The following is a 21,071-nucleotide window of genomic DNA, read 5'->3' on the forward strand; positions in this document are numbered from 1 at the left end:
CACCTTTCAGTATTTCAAAATACGACAGAAATGCTACAAATATGTGTTGGAGGAATTGTAGTCAGATTGGGGATCACACTCACATTTTTTGGGACTGCCCAGTACTGATTCCATTCTGGCAGGGGGTTCAGACAGAAATTAAAAATATACTCAAGTTTACGTTACCACTGAACCCACTGCATTATATACTGGGTTTGACCCCAGGAGATGATATTGGGAAAAAGGAAGTCCAGTTACTACAGATCCTGCTACTAGTAGCAAGAAAAATGATAACCTTGTCTTGGCTCAAGCCTTTGCCTCCCACCCTTCAACAGTGGCAAGACAGATTGAAGAATGTGTATATCATGGAAAAGATAACAGCAAAACTTCATGTAAAAATTGACATTTTTCTGAGTGTTTGGAACCCAGCTATTTCCCACTTTGGATGGCCACTTTGATAAAGATGCTAAAACTGCTAATCCCCTTGACATGTCTCTCTCTTTTAATGAAAGACAATGGATATAAACATTTCTCTTTCATGTGAGCCGATGAGAACCTCTAAATGTCAATTGCCAAAATGGACTTAAGTGTTTGCTGAGACCCCCCCCCCCCCCCTCGTTTTTTTTTTTTTTTTTTTTTTTTTTTTGGTTTTTTGTTTTGTTTTTCTCTATGTAAGTACATGCATAAATACACATATGTATATGTTCTGGATTCCTAATAATCTTAAATAAAGAATGTTCAAAAAAAAAAAAAAAAAGTAAAATAAGTAGCCAACCTTATCACTTTCTGTAACCTACTAACACGGTAAGGAAAGCATCAGATGAGCTACCTGAGAAACTAACGTTACGTTTCCCCACTTTAAAACCAAACAAACATGGTCGCTCATCCTGCTGATCAGCTCTCTTCTCTGCCATCGAAGGCTCCAACGTGTTTTCTTTTCAGGTGCTGCATCATTACAGTGGTGCTTCCGTGCCATGTTAATTTGTTTTTACAAAAGTTGCATGTTACGACTTTTTTCGCTTTACAAAGCGCGGGCTGTCTGCGAATTGAGACGCAGCTTGCGTTTGCCGTATCGGTCATTAGAACAGTTGACATTACTGCCTTTTGAAAACAGCCTTTGCTCACATGCGGCGCTGGCTCGCTCTGCCGTATTTTTTTTTCTTCCCCCGTTTTAAACAAGTGGCAGTGATGACGACGGCGGCGGATGACGCATTAATCGCGCGACACAACTAATCGATGATGAAATTCGTTGCCAACGCTTTTAAAAGTCGATTTTTATCGATTTTATCGATTCGTTGTTGCAGCCCTAATTCTAAGTTTATCTCATGTCTTCGTGCTTTTGTGATGCTTGGTCTCATCTTTTGCAACAGAGATTTTTGTGATTTGACATCACTGAATTTTAAGTCCATAGGATACTCCTCCAGTTCAACCAAAAAAAGATGAACGCCCACAGGCCTGCTTTCATACCCTTTCAGTGCATTTAGTGCTCCGCTTCCTCCTGGTTTATTTGAGTTCCTACCTTTTCTATGGCTGAACTATCCTCACGTTGTGCTTTTATAAAATGTAAAATCATAAACATTGTAATGTAGCATTGTAACCTGGAGATTGATTTTCAGTATTTTCATCCACATTCCAGCGCTGCTTCACAAACCATTTTTTTTAATTTCATGGTCATGTAGGGGCAGACCTGTTGGAGAGGGATTTTTTTTCTTAAGAAACAGAATTATGAAAAAGAAAGTCGTTGAAAATGGTTTATATGCTGTTCAGAGAAACAATGAAACACACATTTTGTCCAGCGCCCAAACTTCTGTGTTTTATTGCAATTCCAAGTGACTGACCACCAAAAACTGATGTATATTTTCTAAGTTAAAGGCAAATAATTAATTTTATTTTCATTTCTTGCTGATAAGCATGCACTCATCTGAGCTCCCTACATCAGTTGTGCACAGAACCATCTTTCACTACAACTTAACGCTGTTTGGCCATCTTCAATGGCAAATTATCTAAATATGTCTCATCATAATTTTCTGTAAAAAAAACTTTTTCAAGTCTTGCCATGAATTCTCAATTGCAATTACCCTCTGTCAGGGACATATTCAACTTTCACCTTGAGTAGAACTTCTCGGCATGGAGTCTGAGTGGACCATGTTCCCTCCTGCCCAAGTAGGTATTGAGAAGCCAAGGTTGGCCAAAAACTCTGGCCTGGGAATAGTTTGGAGAGGCCATGGAAAAAGATTGAAAAACCGGCCAACCTCAAATGAATTCTGCCAACCTTTCTGGCACCTCTCAATTTTTTTTCTCCATCCATTATCTGCCACTTTTATCCCAAGCGGGGTCACAAGGGGTGCATGTGCCTATCTCCAGCTGTCAATCGGCAAGAGGCGGGGTACACTGTTAGGTTAATTATAAACTCTCCTTAGGTTGTTTTATAATGTGATGCAAATATGAACCATTTGCTATTTTAAATTTTATTTTACATCCATCTATCCATTTTCTGTTACGCTTATCCCTGCTCTGGCTGGAGGGGTGCTGGTGTAGATCTCCATCTGCTCTATGGGTGAGAGGCGGGGTTCCTCCTGGACAGGTCACCAGTCTATGGCAGGGCAACACAGGACAAATAATCATTCACTCACACACTCACACCTAAGGAGAATTTAGAGAAGCCAATTAACCTAACAGTCATGTTTTTGGACTGTGGGAGGAAGCCAGAGTACCCGGAGAGAACCCACCCATGCTCAGGGAGAACATGCAAACTCCATGAAAGACGCCGTGCCAGGAATCAAACTCGGAACCTTCTTGCTCCTGGTATTTTACAGTGATTTTAAGATCTTTATTTTGATTTTAAATTCCTCCTTAAGCTTCTTCATCCAGACATACCGTCTAGGTCCATCAGATCAACTGAACAGCAGCTTCTACAGGCACCAAGTTCAAGGATGAAGTTCGGCGGAGCTTTTCTGTTGTTGTTCGGCAACTAATGATTAACTGCCTCATATTAGAGAAACTTCATTGTCTGCTATTAAAACTCATCTCTAAACCTATTTTTATTCTCCTGTTTTTAACCTTAGTGGGACCCGGATGAACCTAATTAACTTGTTTAGTTGTTGATGTTCATAGTGAAGTGTCCCATTGCGTAATATACTTTAAGGCGCTTCATAGAATACAATAAAAAAATGAATAAAATATGTTCAATATTTTGTATTTTTACTCTACATTTTTTAAGCAACATAATTAGCAAATATTTTTTTTCAGTCGTGGTTTTAAAGTGTTATGAAAATTAATGTTTTTTCTTCATTTTTTTATCTAAATGTTTGCAGTCTGATTTTTTTTCTTCACATTTTCTGTATTTTCTTTTCTTCTGCTTCTTTTAGGCTCTTACAGAGGAAGGTTTTGGTCCAATTACCACGGAAATCACTGAAGCCAAGCCATTCTATTACGCTGAAGACTACCATCAACAGTACCTGTGTAAAAACCCGCATGGATACTGTGGCCTGGGAGGGACAGGAGTCAGCTGTCCAGTAGGACTCAACAAGAAGGCCTGAGGAATCCTTACAAGTCCAACAAGTTGAAATCACTGAACTCTTCCTGATGATGGAGTTTCCTGACATGCATACCGTTGTAATTTCCTGCTCTGCATAACCATAAGTTTTTAGAAGCCTTCAAGTTTCTATTTTTATTGACCGTTTCATGAATATTTCAGTTACAGCTGCCAATGAAATGATTTTCTTTGCTGTTTGTTTTTGAATAAAGCAGCCTCTAAAATCAGAAACGTTGACATGTTTACTCTGAGCCGTCCTTCTCATGGGTGCAGTGTTTTTCCAAAACCTTTTAAAGATTATCTGCAGAGACACAATCATTTATTTATTTATTCTTACTAATGAAATATTGAAAATGACTGATAAAAAGAGGCAGACGGTTTGGTTTGGAATGGTAGATATGATCCATTCTTTTTGTCAGACAAACTACATTTTGGCTACAGGCTCTTCCATGAAACATTTCCGTTGTAGTGTTTGGTTCTTTGCTCTCTTATACTAAATCATTGTGTCCCAAAGATGCTTCTTTGAAGCTAGAAATGTCCACCAAATAAACAAAGGCCCCAGCAAAGGGGCCAAAACAGCTAAATGGGTTCTTCTAAATATTTAGAAACTAAAGTAGAGCTAAAAATACTTTTGATTTCAACAGATTTGCTTATGACAAACCAATAAGTAAAGTACAATTTTTCAAATTAAGTTATTAAGTCTCTGAATTATAGTTTATTAGTCTGAAGCAGAGAGGATGAGCTCCAGTCTTTCGATGGTCGCTCTCCTTCAGCCATGATTCAGGTCCAACACACCTTAACTTAATACCTGGAGAGGGAAAAAAGTGATTCATTGACTCTGCAGGTTCTCCAACTTGACATGTACCTATGACGAAAACTACAGACCTCTCTCGTCTTTCTATGAGAGAAAAAAATGTTGACTTAGACTTACACAGATTTTATTTGTCATTTTTTTACAGAAGTGTAAAACAAAAAGATATTTTGTTTGGAAACTGCTCTCTGGACAATTTAATGTTTTTTAAAAGTGCAGCCTTGAAAAATAGCAATATATATATATACACACTGCCTGGCCAAAAACAAAGTCGCCACCTGGTTTACCCTGTTCCAGAGTGATGGGCCAATCAGGGTAAGAAGAGAGGCAGGTGAAGTGATGCACCCACCATGCCTAGTGCCTACTGTACAAGCCTGTGGGGGCGGTGTTATGATCTGGGGTTGCTGCAGTTGGTCAGGTCTAGGTTCAGCAACAGTATGTGCTCAAAGAATGAGGTCGACTGACTGAATGACCAGGTGATTCCATCAATGGACTTTTTCTTCCCTGATGGCACAGGCATATTCCAAGATGACAATGCCAGGATTCATCGGGCTTAAATTGTGAAAGACACATCATTTTCACACATGGATTGGCCACCACAGAGTCCAGACCTCAACCCCATTTAGAATCTTGGGGATGTGCTAAAGCACAAAGCTAAAGGCGGTCCAACAAAGTGTTAGAGTGAATGACCTTTTTTTTGGTGACTTTTTTTGGCCAGGCAGTGTATATATATATATATATATATATATATATATATATATATATATAGAGAGAGAGAGAGAGAGAGAGAGAGAGAGAAATGGGAGGAAACTGTTGTGGAATCTGCTGGACCTGCATCGGATGCTTCGAAATCTCTTCCCCGAGCGCAGCAGGGAGAACAGTCTACGTTAGGGGTGTGAGGGGTCGTTTATGATGTCACGAGCTCGGAAGACGCAGCGCTGGGATTAAATGTCTTCTATGGAGGGAAGAGGAGCCACGATGATCCTCTCTGCTGTTCTCACCACTCTTCTCACCTTCTTCCAGTCTGAGGCGCTGCAGCCTCCACACCACACAGTGAGACAGCTGGTCAGAACGCTCTCTATGGTGCTTCCGTAGAAGGTGGTGAGGATGGGTGGGAGCAGGTGGGCTCTCCTCATCCTCCTCTGGAAGTACATGTGTTTCTGTGCCCTTTTGACCAGTGAGGTGGTGTTTACATTCCAGGTGAGGGTGTCTGTGATGTGCACCCCCAGGAATTTGGTGCTGTTGACCGCCTCTACAGCTGAGATATTGATGACCAGTGCAGCGTGGTTAGGCCGGTTCTTCCTGAAGTCCAAGATGATCTCCTTCATCTATGAAACAATTTGTTAATAAATTCTGGTAGAAACTAAGTGTTTGATCAGACAAGCAGGATATCTGTCTCACACAAACCTGTAACTTCCTCTTTAAGAAGCTTTTCTGTCCTACACTCATTACCTCTGTTAATGGAAACTGTTTGAATTCCTTATCAGTATAAAAATCACCTGTCCGCCGCCTCAAACCATCAGACTAGAAGAGCTGCTGAAGGACACTAGGAAGCTGTAGACCTTCAGCTGGCTGGGAAGAGTGAAGCTGTAATAGGCAGTCAGGTTGGGGTGAACAAATAAAATGTGGCAGCAACTGGAATAAAATGGAAAAAGTAACAAAGGCTACCATCTAGGGTAAGGCCCTCTCAGGGACTCGCTCTATGACAGACATGTCCCCCTGCTTAATCTAGGACATGTCCAGATCCGCCTGAAGTTCCTCAGAGAGCAAATCAGTGATCCAGAGGAGGATTGGGAGATAAAATGTTGGTCGAAGTAGAGCAGATGTTGTTTATTTATAGGTGCATAGAAGGACAGATCAGACTTAAATGTTTTTATTGTTCTGGGGTGAAAAATTCTCAATGTAGATTTTAAATTATGAATCCATGTACAGGGTTAATATCAGCATGTGATTTAAATTAATCTAGAGCTGTTTATCAATTGAAACTTGATCTGATTTCCATTTCCATTTGGATTCATTAGCTCTGGGTGTTGGACCCTCATTTGAGAAGGAATTAAACATTTCCGTGGATTAATTTAGACTCGTTTCCATCTGTACAGCCCTTTCTGAACATCATTCAAGACAAAAACGTAATATCCTGAACCAAGCTAGCCCTGAGGGAGTGTAGCCTCGTGAGACCATCAGTCTGGAGACTCTGTTAAAGAAAATTTGGAGCCGTTCATCAAACGAACGTCCAATCAGCGTTGGCTTTGAGGCGGGTTGAGGTGTGACGCAACGAGAAGCGCAACAGTTCAGTCTAAAGAACATGGCGGCTTCAGCCGAAGAAACTAGCGTTAGCGTGGCTATCGAGCAAGTTTTATCGGAATAACAGAGTATTTCTTCACTGAAAGAAGAGCAAAACACTGCTCTGGAGGCTTTTCTGAGAGGAAAGGATGTTTTTGCTCTTCTCCCGACTGGTTTCGGCAAGAGTTTGATCTATCAATTGGCTCCTCTTTGTCGTCGCTCTGTTAGTACGTCATATGCTTCGTTGATCTGATTGGTTTATTTGGCCCGTCGATCACCAACATAGGCCAATCAGCTAACCAGTATTTTCGCCCCTTCCCAAAGTTACTTCAACGGAAGGTTTCCAGATGGATATGCGGAGCAAATCCATCTGCCGGAGTCAGGTTAGAGGGAGTGTAGTTTGATTGGGAGAATCATATTTAGCTTCAGGTATTTTATAGTGTTGCACCAATACCGATACCAGTATCGGGCAGGGCCCCGATCCAGCACTAAAAAAGTGGTATCGGTATCGGCAAGTACCAACAAATAGGGAAGCCATACCATAGCCAAAAGTTTATTTAACTATTGTCACCCATTCCAGGTAGGCAATAAAAAAGCTCTACTGGATTCACTTTGTTTTAGTCTTTTTCCTGCTTCACAAAGGTAGGCAGCAGCTTGACAAAGCCATGATGACGGACATCAATTTCAAACAGACGGTATCGGCCAATACTGTACAGCCAGGTATCGGGGCCAAAAAATGGCATCGGCGCAACACTAGTGTTTAATGACATGTCCTGAAGGTTTTCCTGTAAGCGTCAACTGTTTGAAATACCCAATATTCAGTTATTTAAGGCAATAGGCATCAGTTTGCTTTGTCTTAAAGCTACAGTGTGTAATTTTCAGCGACATCTAACGTCCAGACTGCAGACCGCAGCAACATGAACATCTCCCCCCCACCTCTTCTCCCCCCCAACAGTACGGCGAGCGTTACGGGACAAAATGTCTTCCACGACGTCCGCATCACCTACCTTCTCAAGTGATGAGGTTTGTTTACATAGATAATTTTACAGATAGTATTTCATTAGTCTGTGTAGGGTATAGATTTCATGTAGACTTAAGATAATAAATATACCCGTTATTTTTCCTACATCGTTGTGACGTTTTGGTGAGCTGCTTTGCATAGTGATATAAACAGACGAAGTAATTGTAGTCATTACTTTAACAGCGAGATTGTGTTCGCTGGAAGAATATATATTCCCCGTTTACAGAGTCCAAGTCTTGTTTGTGGCACGGGGGTTACAAGGCGAGGAAGAGGGCAGAGAGGCCGGGGTGGGCGTGCAGCTAGGGCCAGGCGAGGGAGAGGTGCCAGCGGGGTGACTAGAGCAGAGGAGGAAAGGCTTGAAGATCTCCAAAGGAGCCGGAGAGAAGTAACCGAGGTATATATCCAGAAAATTATTTTACAGAAAATTACTGAATCATTACCTGTGAAACGTCAGGGACGTTGCTGAATAAGTATACTGGAGAGTAACAGCATCATCACGCAGCATGTTATTGTAATGGGCGATCTCGCAATCGCTAGTTTGTTGGCTCTGCGCTGCCGTAGCGCAATGATGTCTGCCTCCATGGCTGCGAGACCCGCTCCTATGTAATTACAAATAACGAATTCTAAGGCAACGCAAATATTAAGGTTAAGAGGCTGAGCTCGTAGATGATGATAAATAACATAGTTATGTATAATATATTACATTTCTGACTGTATATCCCTGTAATTATTACACACTGTAGCTTTAAATGTTTTTTTTTCCCAAAACAAAAAGCTACGTTGATGAACCTCTTCTTCATGGTTATTTCTTCTGTTTTTTCTGCTCCTAGAGTTATGTTTATAAATAAAGTCACTATTATTTTAGGAGATGCAACATAATCTACATCGGAGAGGACAGATGTCCTCTCCGATGTAGATCAGATAAATCCTATTATTTTTTTATCTGGGCAGTCATAATCTCCCCGTTATTCTCCATAGAAACTCTAATGACTTTACATTCACATAGGAATTTAATTACATTTCTTTAAAGAGAAAAATTATCAAGATGATGGAATAGACGGGGATTTATTTTATATTATTTTTTGTGTTTGGAATCTGGGTTGGAAAATCAACCAATACAAGTGAGGGATAGTTTCCTCCATCTTTGTAGATCATCTTCAGTCTCACGCAGTGACGGGAGGTGGTTCACTTCATATGGGTTTTGTCAGTTAAATATTGAAGACTTTCCAGAACAAAATGTTTCTTGCAGGGTAAATAATTGATGTGAACAAATGAAAGTCTGAGGTAGACCATTTCATGCCTGCATCCTCTATCTGATCAACTGTCTCTTCTTGAATGCATTAACAACGTTGTTTGATTGGGAATTAATTGCTTTTATTGAATGCTGTGCCTCTATATGGGAATTATCTAAATATATTTATATGAAAACTAGGCATATTGATGATTTATTGTTAATCCTAGCAGAGAGTTTTTACTCCTCAGTGTTTTATGTGCCCGTGTTGTGAAATGACCTCTTTCCTCTGATCTTTGCTTGAAGCCGTGTTCCTGTCCAGGCCTCATCTGTCATCACTGTTCATCTCCAAGCATGTGTGTTTTTGCACAGTACATGCACATGTGTGAGTTTGGATAGTAGAACATGCAAACTCACACATACAGAGTCACACACACACACACACCAGCGGGGGAGAAAGCGTTGAACGCCAGGCCCTCTGCAGCCTGGCTTCAACATCACACAGCTAAAGAAGGAAGAGACAAGTCTCTTTGGAAATGGCACAGAGCCACCTTGGACCTCTGTTGGTTTGGACCAGCAGCTCCACTGGTTTTTGGAAGCTGATTTGGAGCACTATTTATGGAACAGTGTGGATAATATCCAAAAATATTAAGCTTCTTTGCTGCTTATTTAAAAACAATCCTCTATTTAGACTCAAATCAGAAATAATTTCCTCATGTTGGTCATTTTTGTTCTCATATATACCTCTGTTACATGCTACCAAACATGTAGAGGATCCATTATTTAGCTTGTAGCGCCCTCTACAGTTACTAGCACCACTGATATAAAATTAAATTCAGCAGAGGTTCATTGACCCTAAGGTATCACACGTTGCAGATTTTCAGCAGCTTTTAATTGTATTTATTCACAATTAATTAAAGATCTTCTCATCCAACCTATTTTATAAGCTTGCAGAACTATTAGTTCTCTTTGTCACATTAAAACCACAATTTTTTTTATCAAAATGGAGAGTCTGGGATAGCTCCATAAAAAGAGGCGATCGAAGTGTCGTTCTGCAGGAGCAGCGGAGATCAATAAGCAGGGTGGGACTTCCCCGCTGCTGCTTCAATTGAGATAATAATCAAGCTTCTGAGCCCTCAGCACGCCATACCCAACAGGAAACAGGGTGGTGGCTGTATCATGCTGCGGTGAGACTATTGCTGAGAAGGGTAACGGAAGCTGATCAGAATTTAGATAGTTGATAAAAACAGGACAGAAAGCCTGAGGTTGCAGAAGTTAAGACGGTGGTAGATGTTTGCCTTCCAGCAGGAAAACAATCCTGAACAGAAAAACTGAGCAATGCCACATTTTTTATTGTGTGTTAGAAAGTGGTAGAGGCAATGCAAGAGACTGGGGACGGTTTCAGCACTTTTTTATATTCTCTCTCATCTACTCAGTGAAATTAGACCTACACCGACCATTTATTAATAGATTAAATTAACACTTATCTCTTAGTGGCCCATATCATTTAAATGTAACTACATCTGACTGTTTTTTTTTTTTTACAATATTCATTAATAATATTGTGTTGCAACCAACATCCTCCCAGGGGGTATTGCAACATAAATCCATTTAACTTCATAAATCAGCTTTTTTTTTTGTCTTATTGGGCATAACATTCTAAGAATTTTGTATTGATTTTAAAATATGACAACTGAAGTTCAACCTCGAGCAGAAACAAACAGACATCTTAAAGTGAAACAATTACATTTTGAAACCTTTTTTTTTTTAAATACTATTATGAAACATTCCAAATTAACTCAGCTTAAAATATAAAAGATGTCCCAGTTCTAAATTGGAAAAAAAACTTATGTTGAAAAAGCATGTTTAAAAGCATCCATATTGTCAAAGTTTATCAGCATTTTATATATTTTTTAATAATCATCGAAATGATATTAATCTAACAACATGCTCCTTCCTCCATCAGCCAGATTCAGTTTTATTAGTTCTCTGGTTCCGTGGGGTTGTAGCAAGTGTCGCAACCATCAGGGGTGGATCTAGAGGGGAGCAGGAGGAACACTGGAACCCCCTGAAAACTGATTTTCTTTTAGATTATTCCTCCAAACCTGACAAGATGTCCTCACATGCAACCTGGGGTTCTGATGCAAGCAGTTGAATTTTATTGTTAAATATTAAAAATGTTTTATTAGCATCATACTAGATCAGGGTGTCAAACTGGTTCCAGAAAGTGCCATGTGGCTGCAGGTTTTCTTTCCAACTAAGCAAGAGCGCAGCAGCCATCTCATCAAGTCATCATATTTAGATTGGACTCACATGATGAGATGACTGAGTCTGGTGAGCTATTGCTTAGTTGGAAAGAAAACCTGCAGCCACACGGCCCTTTCTGGAACCACTTTGACACCCCTGTACTAAATGAACTGAACCCGGATGACAAGACCCTTATGGATAGAATCAAACCATGGAGTGTGACGTCGCCTGGTATGGCGTGGCTGGGGCCTCACCCTGGAGCCAGGCCTGGGGTTGGGGCTTGCATGCGAGCACCTATTGGGGGCAGGGTGCCTTGATGGCATGGAATGTCACCTCGCTGGGGGGGAAGGAGCCTGAGCTTGTGCGAGAGGTTGAGAGGTAAGGGCTGGACATAGTTGGGCTCACCTCTACGCACAGCTTGGGTTGCGGATCCCATCACCAGGAGAGAGGCTGGGGTGGCCTTGCTCATTGCCCCCATCTTCGTCGTCAGACATGTTAGAGTTCCCCCAGGTGAGTGAGAGGGTAGCGTCCCTACGCATTCAGGTTTATTACAGAGTGATCAAATTCCTACGCCTCCCCAGTAAGGTCTACTCCAGGGTGCTGAAGAGGAGGATCAGGCTGATAGTGGAACCTTGGATCCAGGAGGAACAATGTGGTTTTCGTCTCAGTTGCGGCACACTGGACCAGTTCTATACCCTTCATCGGGTGCTCGACGGTTCGTGGGAGTTTGCCCAACCAGTCCACATGTGTTTTGTGGATCTGGAGAAGGCTTTTGACCGTGTCCCTCGTGGTGCCCTGTGGGGGGTGCTCCAGGAATCTGGGGTCCGGAGCCTTTTGTTAATAGCTGTCCGTTCTCTGTATGACCACAGCTTGGTTTTCTTTTGCTGGCAGTAAGTCAGACCTGTTCCCGGTGCATGTTGGTCTCTGCCAGGGCTGCTCTTTGTCAACGGTTCTGTTCATTACATTTATGGATAGAATTTCTAGGCGCAGCCAGGGACAAGAGGTTTGTGAACCTCAGGATATCCTCTCTGCTGTTTGCTGATGATGTTGACCTGTTGGCCTCATCAAACCCGGACCTTTGGCATGCACTGGGTTGGTTTGCAGCAAAGTGTGAAGGATGACGATCAGCACCTCATAATCCAAGGCCATGGTTCTCGGGGTCTTAGGGTCTTGTTCACGAGTGAGGGACTCCATCCTGGAGGGAAACATCAGCTGTGCTGCTGCCATCAACGCCCTTGTTTATAGATGCTGGAGATCAGCCTGTTTTTCAGTGTAGTCCTGTTTCTCTGACTGTGACAGGCTGGATGTGCTCTCTTCATTCTCTGACATGGGAGCTGGTTCAGAGCTCGTCTGCCTGGCTGTGTGTTTCCTGGACGGGGCCGCCTTTTACAGCTGCTTTTTGTATCTCTGCTTCTGTCTCCTTGAACCCCAGTCGGCCTCAGCAGATGGCTGCTCACACTGAGCCTGGTTCTGCTGGAGGTTTCTTCCTGTTAAAAGGGAGCTTTTCTCTCCACTGTCGCTACAAGCATGCTTAGTGTGAGGAATTGCATCCGTGTAAATTAGTTGATGCAATCAACTGGTTTCCCTTAGATAGAAAACTTTGAATCAATTTGACTGGATGATCTAGTGAACTGTAAAGTGCCTTGAGATGACGTGTTGTGAATTTGCACTATAGAAATAAAATGAATTGAATTAAATATGTATATATATATATAAAATGATGTCTATATTCCTGCTTCTATCAATCAGTTGGTCTTGAAGTAACTGAAACAGACAATCGCCATCAGATCCTCAGTAAATTACAGCACAGTTCTGTGATCAGGTCCCATCTGGATAAACGGTCCAGTTGTTAAACTTCCTCCCTTTCCAAGTGTTTGTTTCTTTAATTATGCTTTGCTGTTTTTCTATCTATGTTAACAGCTTAATTTTTCCCCCCATTTTTTTTCTTTTTTTTTTTTTAACTCTTTCTGGTTCAGCCAGATGACTGATAAATTGAACAGGCATTTAACCTTTTCACTTCTATTGTTGTCATTTAGTCTGTGTGTCTTCTGTCTACGTTTTTCACTGTCGCACCAGACTGTCCTCTTTTCTATCCTATTTTATTGTATTGTATTCTATAGAAGAAATAACCTATATTCTGAGCACTTTGAAGTGCTGACAGTGATTTATTTTTCATACAATGTCTGTAAATATCTGTTATTTGTAATAAATTATATATTTTTGACTTCCTCAACAGAATCAATCACAAAATCAACCATTCAGTGGAATTCTAGCCCCCCCCCCCCCCCCCCCCCCCCCCCCCCCCCCACACACACACACACTGTTTTTTTTCTATTCTTTGAGTAAAATATGAATGTTTTTGGAATCTCGCCACTAGAGGGCAGTAGAACTTTGCAAATAAGCCTAACCATCCTGCAGCAGTCAGTAGGAAATAATATCCAATAGTTTTGTACAAGCAAATGATCCAACTTACCTGTTAAGATATTCAGGTGCAGAGACCTTTGGCTTTTTCCAGCAACGATCATTTTAAGTCAGAACATTCACTATTTTCAATGTTTTATCTGCAACAACCAACATTTTAACTGAAAGTTTTCTCTAAACTTGCTCAGGGTAAAACTAGATCTTTTTAGAAAAAAAATACACCCTTTTTTTAATCTTTATTATCATAATAATTATTATTTTGTTTATTTTTTTGCTGCTAGGCTGGTTAAGTAACCCTTGCATTGTTTTTAACAGCAATTAGAGAATGAAGCTAATTACACATATCTAATAATTTCTTCCCTTTTGTAATACTGTACTTGTCTCTGTTTTTGTTGTCATAGTTTTTCTTAATTGATGTTGATATTTTTGCTTGGCTCATCTGGCACCTTCACTTTTACTATTGCAACAGTAGAAACAAAGTGTAATCACACATAATACTGTCCAAACAAACATTTGCAATTTCTTGCATAGACAGTGGAAATTTGAGCCCACAGAGACGGGAAGGATGTGTCAACATCTGGAATTTGCGAGGAAAGAGAATATCAAGGTTTTTCATTGTCAAGTGTTTGGAGAACATGGAAGGTAGTTTAGAAAACTCCCACACTCCTTCCTGAGTGGGTTGTTTTTTTTTACAGCATCTGTAAACAAAAATCCGCACTTAGATAGACTGAACACAACTAATGATAAATAACGAGTTCTCTTAGTAAAAACAAGCTTTATTAAAGCTTTCAAATTCCTGGTCTTACATTTTTATAGTTGTGGCTGACAAATGAAACAGATTCAACAACAGGTTTAATGGCAATAGTCAAATAAAGCGACTGGAAGGCTTGTGAATTGAAACAGAAAGAGGCGAAGTCTGTTTAAAGCCCTGCAAATGGAGACAACATACAGTGTTAGGGAAAAAGTTCAAGTTTTAGCAGCATTTAAATACTAAGCTGGGCTCTTTGACATGAAGATTAAACATTCTTAGCTGCTTCACCCCTGGTTTGAACCAAATACAAATAAATATAAGTGCTAATGCATACATACGTATATACAATATATATATATACAATTATTCAGCCACACAACATGCAGCAAAACAAAGAAAGAACAAAGTAGACCAGATAGGTCTAACCAGACAACAAAACAAAATTGTTCCTAAAATAGTCAAACCTGGATTTAAGTAATGCAAAGCCTAAAACAAGTCAAAACCTTACAGGTTATTTAACCTTTTTTTATCAGGTTTATTCCCCGAAACATTCCTTACAGATATATGGAACTCTGCTAGCTCCTACTGGTAACTTTCCTAACCTTCCTGAACTCAGAAGTCAATTTTCAGTCCCTGCTGGAGATTACTTTTCTAAAATTCACAGGTTGTGTGGTTATGTCACTTTTTTGGAACTTAATGGTTACTTTCTCTGAACTTTAGTGGTCAGGTTTAAGTTTCTAACAATTAATTTCTGAGATGCACAGTTGTCTTTTCTAAAACTTGTTGGTTACTTTCTGAGATATAACAGGTTCTGTATCTGTCACTATAAGCTTTCTTTTTTCCTATTTTCCTTAAAATTGAGTTATTTTTCACTAAAAGGTGATATCCAGAAATTTTCTTTAGTGGAATTTAAAAGATTACATCCTGAAACATAACTCTTATTTTTTTCTTGTTTTGAAATAGAGTAATGTTCCTAACAGAAACATCCTTTCCTCGAACTTGAAATTTCATTTTCTGATAAGTAAAGATAATTTTCCTTACTTAAAATGAGCAATTTCCCTTTTATAGAAATAGGTCACTTTCCTGAAACGTGCTGTATGAGTTGCTTTTCTACAACTTCAACTTAAAAACAACTTTTGTTTAAGATAAATATGGGTTGTGGTCATTATTTTTTTTTCTCTTTATGCTTAAAGCTTTGCTTCTCAGAAAGCACCTGTATGGGTGGAACAGCAATTTCCCACTTTTTGAGATACGTATACAATGAAATGATCATTTTTGCACTACTTGTAAAGGAATGATTTTAGATGCCGAGTTAAGAGTTGTGGTTGTAGTTGTTGGCACGTAAGAGGCGGGTTTCAGCAATCTGTTCTTAAGTACCGGAGGGAAGAAAGTAGATATGTAAGCAACCTTAAACCCTGAGTTACAAAAGCAGTAAACCAGTGGGTCCAGCAAGCAGTCGAGGTAGGACAAAACCATGAGAGTGTCGAACACTTGGACCACTATGTTCTCTGTGTCTTGCATGTTTTTCAACCGTACTATCAATAACACCGCTCGTGCTATTGTGCTGGGCAGGAAGCAAACGGAGAAGACGACGGCGACAGAAAGAACAGCAAACACAGCTCTCCTCAGCTTGGCCTTATCCCCAACCGTCTTCCTCTTTAGTCGACTGACGATTCGAGTTGTGCAGTAAACCAAGATGCTGAATGGGATAATGATCTGAGAGAAGAAGACAAACTGGAAAAAACAAAGATAAGGCTGATTATTTAGGGTGGCAATGTCAGTGCAAAGTGACGATCTGCAAAATGTATCTGCTATTTAAAAAGATAAACAGATGCCAAAGTTTGCTTTAATAGAAAAGAAATAAAGAAAAGTGGAAAAATACAAGTGGTTGCTGATTCTTAAAGAAATGCAATAGTGTGCCAAGCTGTTAGTGAGGTGGAAAGATTTACTCCTGTAGGTAATAATTAATGAAATGAAGGGCTGTTTCTTTGAGAGGCACTGGGTTTATGTAAATAGCTGCAGGTCAACTTAAATGAAGGACTGAATGTTAAAACTCAACACTATCCTTCCAACTGTTCATCTAGCTTATATTTTTGTTCCTGGATACATGGATATTAATCCAGATATGTTTGATTATTTTACGCATCTGGTTTATCTGTTTAGAAAAAGCTTGTTGTTCAATGTGTGTTTGCATCTATTGGTACTTCATTCATTTTAGACCTTAACCTTTCGGTATGTCTTCACATGCCTCTGCTGACTCCCATTTCCTTTGGTTTATTCCTGTTAAACGATCTTATAATTGCTTTTCCCTTATAATAATTTTTTTTTAATGAAAATTAAAGCTGCACTGGAAAAATCATCTAGAAATAAGTAAAAATTTCTTAAATTAAGTGTATTTACCTTTGTTTTGAGTAGGTAAATGAGATAGTTTGCCAATGGGATGAGTATTTTCAATCCTAGTATAATATAATTAGATAATATGCACCTGAAATAAGAAAATGCTATTGTTTTTTCTTATTTTATATGTAAGTTGTCTCATTCCATGGACAAATTGTCTCATTTTCCTCCTCAATTCAAGAAAAAATGCAATTATTTTAAGAAGAAATTACTTAAGTAGATGGATAATTTTGCAGTGTGATTAGCACATTTTAAATTTTGTAGAAGTTCTATAACATAGGATATACTGGAGCTCCTGCCCACCTACATACTTTCTACCCTTTTCTCATATCATGATGGACATACTTGAAATCAAACTTGTTGAACTGGTTGAAAAAAAAAGTTTTCAATTCAATGCTTTTTAATGTCGATGGGAAAACATGCTTTGTAGAAGAAGAAATCTTTGCATATTTAAACCTGCAGAGATTTTAATCTTGGCATGTTTCATTTTGTAGAGTGGATTCAGATTTGGGAGAATCTATGAACATCAGTTTTTAAGTCATGCTGCTAATTTTCAGCTGGACTGATTGATTGGATTTTGACAGGGCGACTCTAACCTAAATGACTCCATAGTCTCTCTGACTGTTTATTAAAGTCTAGTTCTCCAAGATGAAACTATGTTTTTTGACAAACTGCTGCCATTGTTGGGATCTGGAGGTCTGTCCACTTTCTCCACCAGAGGGCGTACTAGATCTCCTGGAACCGGAGCTGATTGCTACCACCTGTCGCTCATCTGCTCATTAGGGGATCTGTATTTAAGGAGGCAGAGGACGTCTCTCCAGTGCCAGAGTGTTTGCCAGTTACGGTTAGCAAGCCTGAGCCAACCTGCCTGTCTGAATCTCTGACTCCCTGAAAACCTGAACCTGATCTGATTTCTCCTTTCTGCTTCCCAGGTTGAACCTGCCTGAAACCAGAAACCCTGAAGGGTTTCTCTGTTGGAAATCTGCCTGTCTGATCTTTGAAAGAACCCTGGAGAATCATTCCGGTCAAAGACCTGCCTGCCCGCTCTCTGAAGAATCTGGAAGGGAAATTCAAATCTGTGATCTGCAAACACTCAAACCAAGCTCTGCCTCCACCAAGCCCTCAGCCTGCCGACAGCCTCTGGACCCTCAAGGTTCCCCCCCTCAGCCGCTAAGCTCAAACTCCAGAACAGGTACTGTCCTGCTCACTCACATCCTGCAAATTACCTGGACATCTGCTAACTCCTCTGTCCCCCTCTGCAGTGAACCCACTCGAGATCAGTCCTGGATCTGATTAACCCCTGGATCTGTTTATTCTCTGTACAGAGTCATCTCTATAAACCTTTGAACTTTTCTCCTGCTTCAGTGTGTTCTGCATCTGGGTTAGGAACCTTAAGCCAAACATGACCGCCATCTTCCCGGTCCCTGCTACAGAGAATCCTTACTTCAGCATGTTTAACTGTAGAGTCGATTGATTCAGGTTTATACACAATGCTTTTCAGACACATGTTAAGTTTGTTATCTTCTGACCAAAGCAGCGTCAGCTGCTTTAAGACGTGACAAATTTCCATTTCAATGGAGGAATGGATGGATTGAACAACAATCTGTGAGAAATTGTAAAATCCTCAAGTCTTTTCTTAGAATATAATTTCCTCCCTGTTCTTTCTGCTTTATTTCTTGGTTTTCTTCATGCTCTTTTTTCACTAATGTTCTCAACAAACCTCAGAAGCTTTCAAAGAACAGCTGGAATTTACTCTCTGAAGGTAATAATACTGATTAGTTGATCTCTAAAGGAAGCAGGTTTACAGAAATCAGAGTAAACACTGGAAAAAATCGAATAATTTTTCTTAAAATAAGTTCATTAAGTTCGTGAATCATGGAGATAAATGAGACATTTTGCCAATGGAACAATACACTTTAGATTTACGAAAAGAAAACACAATTGCATTGTCTTATTTCCAGTGTATTTCATCGAATTATCTTATTTCAAGAGTAAAAATACTCATCCCATTGGCAAACTATCTCATTTGCCTATTAAATCACGGGTAAATACACTTAAATTTAAGAAATTTTTCACTTATTTCTAGATCATTTTTCCAGTGAACGAGTAAGAACACAAGAGCAAGACAAGTTTTAAACTACTCTTGAAACATACCTCTCTAAAGGCGTCTGTCAATTTTTCCGAAGGTTTACTCATATATCGGCCAAGGCTGTTGCAGCAATCAAAGCTTCTTACCAACGTGGGGATGGTAAGCGGCAGTAAGAACACCCATATAAGCACGGAGATCAGGGGAGACTTCTTAAACACCTTGACACAGTTTTTCCTCCCAAGGTGGACCACGCTGAAGTAGCGGTCCAGGGACAGCGTGATGAGGAAGGCGATGCTGGCCCCTCGATTGAGAAACAGCATGAAGAGCATCAGGGTGCAAACCGTCTCATTTTCGCTGCGCCTGACCTGATTCTGATAGTGGTGGATCTTAACAGGAAGGCAGGCCACCAGCAGAAAATCAGCAACCACAATGTTGAAGAGGAACACACTGTTGTTCTTCCAGAATTTGAACCTAAAAAAGGAAGCATTAACAAAACATTTAGTAGAACCAAAATCCTGAGAGCAACTTTTCAAAGCTACACAAAATATTCATTGGATCTCCTGGTATTTTTGCTTTGTTAAGAAGAAAATGCTGATTTTTTTTATATTGCAAAAACATTTATTTAATTCAATTTGATTGTTTTTCTTCTAAATCAAAATTGCTTCTTTGTTTCTGTTTGCACTCAAAGTGCTCAGGAAATGTATTATCTCAATCAAAGATGTTGAGGTCTGTATGTCACGTAATGCAAACACATGCTTTTATCTGGCGACATCATTAAAATGCAGTTTGACATTTAAACATTTTTATGACAACCACTGATTAGAATCAACTACATGACTTGAACATAATACTTTAATAATTTACTTAAACTAGTTTTACATCACACAGTCTTGAACCTGTAAAAGCTGACACACTGCTAAAACGATCTAGAAATAACTGAAAAATTGAATTAAATTACCCTTAATTTGAGTAGATAAAGGAGATGATTTGCCAATGGAATGAGTATTTTTACTCTTAAAATAAGATATTTAGATAATATGCATGTGAAATAAGACAATGCAGTTGTTTTTTCTTATTTCAAATGTAAAATGTCTTGTTCCACTGGCAAAGTGTCTCACTTACCTCCTTCATCAAAGAACACACGCACAGGTTTTAAGAAAAAAAATGACTTATTTAGATTTCCATTTTTTGCAGTGCATATTTTAATACTTTGTGATTAAAATGCATTAAGTTTGTTATCTCAGTCTAACCTCTGATAATCAGAGGCTCTGTCTACACATAACCATAATGGTTGGAAATTCTGCAAACTTTCTGAAAAAGGATCTTATAAAACTTATCTGCTGTATTTAATAGAAATGAATGTAGAATAAAACAAGCAAATAAGGTAGTGATACCTGAAGATGAAGATGTAGAGCACCGAGAGGTTAAGAGGTAGACCCAGAATGAATTCTCCAGCCATCACCCAGGACAAGACTTTGTATGTGTTGTTATTTGGCACATTGCAGTGGTCCTCTAGCCCTGTAGTGTGATTCTGAGTTGAAGAATAGTTAGCCATTTATTTTCCCTCTGCAATAATAAAGCCCAAGCCGATCCTTTATCTCCACTTTGCTCCTGGCTGTAAATCCTCTCCCCCGCAGACGCTGGTTTCCTTCTCTCCTACTTATCCGATAAATTCAACAGTTCCCCTCAGATATCCTGGCAGTGATTGTTAGACCCAGATGATCATCTCCTAATCATGCCAGAAGATAATGAAGAAACACACATATATGCAGATATATGCAGCACAAAGTGGAGGAGACGATACCTCTCTAAGTGTGTCTGAGTCTGAGTGTGTGTTCTCTATTTATGCAAGGCTGCAGCTGATGCCTGACGGAGGATGAACACATATTTCAGTTGGAGGTGTGGTTTAAGGAGAGTGACTTAACCAGCCAAGAGGTGTCAAACCTCCTGTTATTAAGAAATTGAAGCAAAAAGCTGTTATTCCTTCAGGATTCAGCTGTAAGTTGGCGGAACCTGAATTTTAATATGTTCGGAGAATCCACTGTTGTTTAGGGGAAATACAGCATCATATAAACGCCAATTTTAGCCACTCTAAAGTAAATAAAATTGCACATATGTCATAATCATAATTAATAATTTTTATAGTAATTAATATAAAACATATACATATGAGCCAAAACTTTTCAACAAACCAAATGGTGCACAAAGTGCTTTACAAGTTATTATAAAAACATGATGTTAAGACAAAATAGATACAAAATAGAATATAAATATAATAGAATATGTAAATATAAAATCAAGAAAAA

At 39.5% G+C, this 21,071-nt stretch overlaps 2 protein-coding genes across 4 annotated transcripts in view; one reads left to right on the plus strand and one right to left on the minus strand.

Moving 5' to 3' along the window:
- Positions 1 to 3,749, plus strand: part of msra (methionine sulfoxide reductase A) — an 84,483-nt gene extending 80,734 nt beyond the window's left edge. For both annotated transcript variants that reach the window (XM_038304151.1, XM_038304152.1), the window contains exon 6: positions 3,348 to 3,749. In XM_038304151.1, coding sequence (XP_038160079.1) covers positions 3,348 to 3,518 — 171 coding nt within the window. In that variant the 3' untranslated portion in view covers positions 3,519 to 3,749. The remainder of the gene's footprint in view (positions 1 to 3,347) is intronic.
- A 10,547-nt stretch (positions 3,750 to 14,296) lies between these two features.
- On the minus strand, positions 14,297 to 20,524 carry LOC119795898 (hydroxycarboxylic acid receptor 2-like). 2 transcript variants are annotated; one of them, XM_038304137.1, is made up of 3 exons: positions 20,160 to 20,524; positions 18,912 to 19,236; positions 14,297 to 16,013 (listed from the first exon to the last, which is right to left on the minus strand). In XM_038304137.1, exons 1-3 carry the CDS (start codon positions 20,318 to 20,320, stop codon positions 15,549 to 15,551), a joined length of 951 nt encoding a protein of 316 aa, XP_038160065.1. In that variant the 5' UTR covers positions 20,321 to 20,524; the 3' UTR covers positions 14,297 to 15,548. The 2 variants fall into 2 exon arrangements, with proteins under 2 accessions (XP_038160065.1, XP_038160064.1); XM_038304136.1 differs by having other exon boundaries at positions 15,234 to 16,013; positions 18,831 to 19,236.
- Between the last annotated feature and the right edge of the window lie 547 nt (positions 20,525 to 21,071).

This window comes from Cyprinodon tularosa, unplaced genomic scaffold, assembly GCF_016077235.1.
Source record: "Cyprinodon tularosa strain WSP-4 unplaced genomic scaffold, ASM1607723v1 ctg526, whole genome shotgun sequence".
Lineage (NCBI taxonomy): Eukaryota > Metazoa > Chordata > Actinopteri > Cyprinodontiformes > Cyprinodontidae > Cyprinodon > Cyprinodon tularosa.